Raw genomic sequence first — 7,129 nt, 5'->3', positions numbered from 1 at the left:
GACCCAAGTATATGACAGCTGTTGAATAAAATGTAAAAAGAATCACTCCCTCGGTTTTTGAGGCTTTATTTTTTCAGAAGCTTCCAATGAATGAATGGCTAAATCAAAAAATTATTTTCATGTTGACAGAACTAATCTTTTACGGCGGAGGTTCCCAAACTTTTTGTTTATGCGGCGCCAATAAAACTTAATTTTGTGATCGATAATATGTACTTAATGCCTTTTAAAGTAACCATTTTGTTTAGATGGTTTTTTTTTTTTGCTTTTTTAGTATAAACACCTAATACCAGCCAAAATATGACGGGCATACCTGCATTGATTTTCGTGACATTATTGGTGTCAATTGGAGAAAGTCGTGAGTGTTATTTAATAGTCTATCAGTGATTCTCAAACTTTTTAAGCCGCGCCCCCTTTTTAAAATTTGTCAAATATTGCGCCCCACCTCAAAAATAAATAGCTAACAATAAGCTTCAAATAACAGATAATAAGGCGAAATCAATCTATAACAAATATTTTTCATTTTAAATTAGCTTTACGCCGTCTTAAAAATATTTTCAACGCTCTTATTGTGGGTGCGTTTGAGAACCACTGCTCTATATAATTATTCAAGTGACATTTGAATTCGTTTTCTGATCAATTTTGTGACAAAATTTTGCGATCCCGTAGTATGTGCACCAAGATGGCGCACAACCTGAACCCTAACGTTGTACACAAACTATGTTCAGGTTGTGCGCCATCTTGTTGAACATACTTCAAGATCTCCCAAAATTTTCGTTTTGTAAAGTGACAAGACTACACAGCAATAATCGATGGGAAATATTGCAATAATATAGTATTGGTATTTGGTTTTACTATCAATTCATTCAATGTTAAGATGAGATTCGAGAAATTGATTCGTCTCGAGTTTGATTTTCAGACTCGAAGAACATGTTCGATGCAAGCATGTCGTCAACAAACCGACAGTTACGCTTTGGCTTAAGGACGTCATTCATCAAACACCTGATTTCGAGTCAAACTCTCATATTTCAGGTAAAATTGATTCAATCTACACGGATAAATACCAGCTAACTTACTACAATGATGGAGATGATTCTGTATCATTTTGTGAAGCACTTGTAGCTTGTTCGGAACTTGGCGCAGGATCAAGGCTTGTTAAGATCAACGAGGAAGATACCCAGACTCAAATGAATTTGATGCTCGAGTATTGGTAATATGTTTTTCTTTTCACCTTGTACTCAATATTTCAGGTTAAACTAGAACAACGATTACTATTACTTCAACCAAGGCCAGTATATTTTCAGGGTTTATCCCCAAGTTTGGATTGGCGCTACTAATATGCGGCTTCATTCTTTAATTTATTTGATATATTCCATTCCTTTTTTCCCTCCCTCACTTTACATAAACACTCTGTATTTTAGAATCATTAGCTAGTGCTTCGCACAATTTCCACTTCGACTTTTGCATAGTTTGGGACAGTTTATAATGTGTTCATGAATATGTTTTGTAAGGTACTCCTGAAGTATGCGCACCAAGATGTCGCACAACCTGACCCTAACCTGGTACACAACTTGAGTTCAGGTTGTGCGCCATATTGGTGCGCATACTTTAGGAGGTCCTTTTGTAATAATACTAAATTACTAAACATTATTAGTGAAACTACGAAGAATATTAGCTAACATTTCTTTATTTCATCTAATTCGTCCCTGGGAAGAAATTCCCAATCGGTTAAGAAACGTTGCTCTAACGTCAAATAGAAACATCGATTAATTATCGCTGAATATTATTTTTAGGGGTCATCCCCTAGTTTGGATTGGCGCCACTGATATGCGATCGGAAGGACTTTGGTATTGGGTGGACGGAACATCTTTCAGATACGGTTATACAAATTGGTAAGTCATGGATAAGAGTTTTACGAAGGGGTTTTATTCAGTAGTGGGATTCACCAGTTTCGCAGAGGTTCGTGCTAACCGGTTTCTAGAATTCCGCGGTTATCAGTCAACCCGTTTTTGTTTTAGACTTTGAATATCAACAGCAGTTTTAAGTACACCACAGTCCACAGCTAACGGTATATCTGACTTTAAAAATTTGCGTATTAGATTTATGTAAAGCATGTCATGTTTATGCAGCTTACGTAATGACATAAATGTTATATGCGAAAGAATTGCTAGACTCCTCGCCGCTTTAGGGTGGTCCACGTAATCGCTGGTCGGTTACGGCTTCCTCCACCATTAGGTCCATGCTCCCGAAAACAAATAACTGGCTAATTTATCCATTACCTGATATGGTCTGGTGGCCAGACGAAAGGCCGGGGTTTTCCATATGATTAAGCTATCTTATCGTTTTTTTTCTCCCCCTGGATATTATCATATTATCCTATGTTTTCAGTTGAGGAAACCTGTCATTAGTGAGTTCGATACTTACAATTTTGAATCCCACCAACGGTTTTTGTGTATGTAAGAAAATATATATCTTTCACATTACGCAATTGATGCTTTATTGAGTACTGCCTTGCCATTAATATTATTTTGTTTCGGTCGCTTATATCCTTCTTTCGGATTCCCCCTCTATTCCATTCAGCGCAGATTATTAAAATAATTAGGACAGTTTAGTTAAGAGCCACCAATATTCGGTGTAAAACTTCTTTCAAGGTTCCACGTCTGTGAACAACGATTAAAAAGATATACAAATTACTACAGTATAATATTTCAAACGAGTGAGCTTCAGAAAAACTACTTTATATAAAAAAAAATGAAGAGACTTATCTAAAAAAAGTGAATAAATAGCTAAAATTTCGGTACTGCCGAAGTATGTGAACCAAGATGGCGGACACCGGAACGTAGTATGTGTACCAGGTTAGATAGAGTTAGGCAATAATTTTATTCCAATTTTCCCTATTTTAGTTTTATTACAAGTTCGGGGACTAGCCAAGTGACTCCCGTAGTATTTGTACCTGAAATTATGGCCTAACCCTAATCTGGTAGATATACGTCGTTCCGGTGTCCGCCATCTTGGTTCACATACTTCGGGGGTACCAAAATTTCAGCCAGTTAAGAAAATATTTATTGTGGCATTTTTGAATACGCCAGTAATTGATGAGGCACAAGATCTAAAATTTCTCGGGCCTCGTGTACCGTTAACATTGTTATTTCCTTTATACTCAGGGGTTTTAACCAGCCGAATTCTGGTGCTGATGAAAACTGCGCAGCATCGGGTATATCTTCGTCTGAGGACGTAGCTGGAATGTGGCATGACTATTCCTGTAGTGGAGACTATGGTTACGTCTGTCAAAGAAGTAAATATTTTCTAAACGTCATATTTTTGTACACGAAGTCGGTCTGTGGAACGTTTTGCTACATTTTATTCTTGTTGTTAAGTATACTTTTTTCCCCACTCCTATACGATTCGATATCAAATTTTAGTACTTCAGGAAGATTGAAGCCACTCGAGTGCTATTACCTTGATTTTTTAAAATTCCGTCTGAGTCTCATAGAACCCCATATTCCATTCAATATTTTGCTGTTTTATCCAATACATGGCTCTTATTTACTCATGCATGTTCGCCGACAATTTCCGTTACCTGTTGCTCAGTTAGGGCTCATCGTACAAAACCTAGTTCGCGATAATCGTTACTATATATTTGAGCATTGCTCTTGTAAAAATTGTTAGTATTTTGAGTAAAAATGACAATGTACAGAATATTATCATTTTGCGTTCAATTATGCTCTGACTCGTGCCTTCATTGTCACCTATTTTGTGACCAACAAACAGATTATGTTGAAAATATATATGTTGTATATTTCACAGGTATAAGCACCGCCAGATCGTTATCAGCAGTATCGACAACCAAATTGACTTATTCGGACACCCCGACTTCTTTGGCAAATGCTCAAAAGGAATGTGAAAGTAAAGGGGCAAGATTAGCCCGGGTGTACAACGGACACTATGAAGACATTTTAAGAATATTGCCGAAGTAAGACGTTGGGTATAACCATTTAAAACGAAGAAATAACATTTTGTTTAATTTGTGGTTTGCACTAATTCGTATCATCATTTTACGACTCAAAACTGTTAAGTGAGCTTCATTAACACGCTTGCCAACGCACCGCTAATTATTCTGCGGGGTTCGCAGGTTCGAATCTCACGGGAGATACTTATGTGCGACAGAACTTCTGAGCTCCTCACCGCTGTATAGTGGTCCACTGGCCGTTTACAGCTTCCTTCACCATGAATTCCATGCATCTGAAATAACTGATTGAATAATCCCATACCCGACATGGACTGGTAATCGTACGAGAAGCCGCCTAGATATGTTTGAATTTTAAACCCGCCACGTCTGCTTCCCTCTCCCCTGGAATAAAACAGATTGAATAGTTTATAATATTTCCTTGAATATGTTTTGTAATAATGCTAAATAAATAACTCAATAATATTTGTAAATTTATAACGAATACAAGGTGGTATTCCCTGCCTGAAAATCAAAAACTTCGTGTGGGTCGTTTAGTTGAACAATCAACTATATTAACCTAATATAGTTAATTTGTCTGTAATATTATTAATATTCAGAGAAAACGGCACGAAATACTGGATCAAAGACGAATCATCTGAGCACGGATGTGCTGTGATGAGTTACAACCGATGGCAAACACATGAATGCAACGGTGAACAACATGGATTCGTCTGTGAATCAGGTAACGTCCATCGACTTTTCCTGTTGGAATTATAAAAAATCATACCTTACTTTCCCACTCTTTTATGCTAAAACAAAGCTTCTGAATTATCGAGTTTCACATGTAGACCTTGTTTCCGAAAAAGGTCAAATTAGCGGGTAATTAGCAGAGATTTCACACTTTTTATACGACGCCATTCGCCCCGAACGAGGCCCTGCCCCTTTTCCGGTGCGTCATTGCCACAGCATGGATACGTCTGTGAAGCAAGTAACGGTAATCGACTTTTTCTCTGGGAATTATGATAAATCATTCTTTCTTACGTTAGAAATATCTCTAAAATTATTGTGTTTCACATGTAGATCTAGTTATCGAGAGTAGTCGAATTACCATACTGGTTATATAGCTGACTTTAGAGGCCTTTTTTATACGATAAAATTTGCTCCGAACTGAAATATCATGTCTTTTCTATACGACGCATTACCGGCCTTCGCAGGCAGCCATTGATAGTGAAATCTTACGATATGTAAGGAGTTATGCTATATTTATATAATGCTGACATGGGCTAACCAAGGCCCGCGGGCCAAATCCTGCCCGCTAGGTAATTCAATCTGGCCCGCTTGATGCTGCCACAATCAAACTGAAACCAAAAAAAATTTGATATTTTACCTAAAAAACAGTTTGAGGAATTTGTGGGGAATGCGATTAAATTTATTTCTGGCACGAGACTCATTGTGTTTCACTTTTACTTTTGTAACAGTATAAATATTGTTCATAAAATGTAACTTTTTACTTCATACTTACATGGCCCGCCAGTATGATTGGGAAAAAATTTTGTGCCCTGGTCCAAAAACCTTGCCCACCACTGATATAATGAATTTATTCTCTCTTCAGATGAAGAAACTCTACAAGAATGAGAATTTAAAATGAAGAAAAACGAAGATGCTTGTTCAAACTTGTATAAAATTTAATTTTGAAGCATTTATCATATATATATATACACTCAATTTTTATTTCATTTTCGATAATTGTTTGGCGATTAATCAATAGTTATCAATAATAGCTTTGTTACTTGTAAATAGGTAATTTTAACAGATTTAGAAGTTTTTGACTTATTTTTTTTTAAATTAGTTTTGTTGAAACATTTGAAAATATGGTACTCCCGAAGTGTGTGAACCAAGATGGCGGACACTGGAACGTAGTATGTGTACCAGGTTAGGCCATAATTTCAGGTACAAATACTACAGAAATTACTTGGCTAGTCTCCGAACTCGTAATAGAACCGAAATGAGGTAAAATTGGAATCAAAATATTGCCTAACCCTAACCTGGTACACAAACTACGTACCGGTGTCCGGCATCTTGGTTCACATACTTTGGCAGTACCGAAAATAGTTTATAAGGTTTCATGACAACGTGCAACTTTCTCATGAGGTGTCAATATGTTATATGTGGCTATGATGCATTGTCCTGTTTCAACTTGGTCTTTTATATTCCATCGTAATTTGTTGAATTTTTATTAAAAAAAAAACAACTAAGCAACTATCACTTATATGAGTACATTCAACACTATACCAGTTGTGGGGTGCTAACCAGTGGTAGGATTCAGCCGGTTCGCACCGGTTCTATAGAACTGTCTCACGGAATTTTATGTGATCAGCGAACCGGTTAGCATTACCGGTTTATGTGCCAAAAAATCATGACTTCCTGTAACAGAACCGGCTGAAAAATAGGACTTTTGTGATGAAACCGGCGGACAAAAAATTTGAATTCCACCACTGGTGCTAACACAAGCGGACACCTGCCCATTGGCTCTCACTTCATTCATTCACTAATTACCATTCATTATATTTCTGCTTCATTTCACTTATTGACACGTAAGTATCTTAATAAATAAATGTCATGTACATTTTCGGTGGCGAATAAATTGGTTCCATGTACCCGCAAGGCAGCTTCACGATATAGTAGGATAGGATAGTATGATAGTATTTACATATTTATCCCGGGGGAGAGGAAAGCCGATAAGACGGCTTATCCATATGGCGAACCACGGCCTCTCGTCCGGTTACCATTCCAAGTCGGGTATGGGATTAGATTTACTGTATTGTTTGTTTTCGGAAGCATGGACTTGGTGGTGGAGGAAGCCGTAACCGACCAGCGGTTACGTGAACCACCCAACGACGGCGAGGAGTCCAGCAATCCTCTCGCACATAACCATCCCTGCATGGGATTCGAACCTGCGAACCCACGCAGAGTAGTTAGAGGTGCGGTGGCGAGCGTATTCCTAACGCTTAGCCCGTTGAGCCACACAAATTATAAACTGATATGAATATCCGGCCAGGAAGTAGCCAAATAAATTTCCTGGCAGTTCTGAGCTGAAAAAGTCCTATCTTTTTTTAAAGCTGATTATAGTCCACCAAGTCCAGTATCTTACAGTCCTAGGATGAGGGACTGAATGGATACAAG

At 37.6% G+C, this 7,129-nt stretch overlaps 1 protein-coding gene across 1 annotated transcript; it reads left to right on the top strand.

Annotated features, from left to right (window-relative positions):
* Positions 1-268: 268 nt before the first annotated feature.
* LOC120343848 (asialoglycoprotein receptor 2-like) lies at positions 269-6,168 on the top strand. The gene is made up of 7 exons (XM_039412868.2): positions 269-355; positions 1,030-1,207; positions 1,791-1,889; positions 3,162-3,292; positions 3,805-3,970; positions 4,564-4,688; positions 5,559-6,168. The coding sequence occupies exons 1-7, from the start codon at positions 298-300 to the stop codon at positions 5,579-5,581; spliced, it is 780 nt and encodes a 259-aa protein (XP_039268802.2). The 5' UTR covers positions 269-297; the 3' UTR covers positions 5,582-6,168.
* Positions 6,169-7,129: the final 961 nt, after the last annotated feature.

This window comes from Styela clava, chromosome 5, assembly GCF_964204865.1.
Source record: "Styela clava chromosome 5, kaStyClav1.hap1.2, whole genome shotgun sequence".
Lineage (NCBI taxonomy): Eukaryota > Metazoa > Chordata > Ascidiacea > Stolidobranchia > Styelidae > Styela > Styela clava.
This window is presented reverse-complemented; position numbering and strand designations above follow the sequence as displayed.

Excerpts from the sequence above, each read along its gene's own strand:
- LOC120343848 (XM_039412868.2), top strand. The coding sequence starts at position 298 with ATGACGGGCATACCTGCATTGATTTTCGTGACATTATTGGTGTCAATT. Across the intron at positions 1,890-3,161 it reads AGATACGGTTATACAAATTG|GGGTTTTAACCAGCCGAATT; the intron begins GTAAGTCATGGA and ends CTTTATACTCAG. Across the intron at positions 3,971-4,563 it reads ATTTTAAGAATATTGCCGAA|AGAAAACGGCACGAAATACT; the intron begins GTAAGACGTTGG and ends ATTAATATTCAG.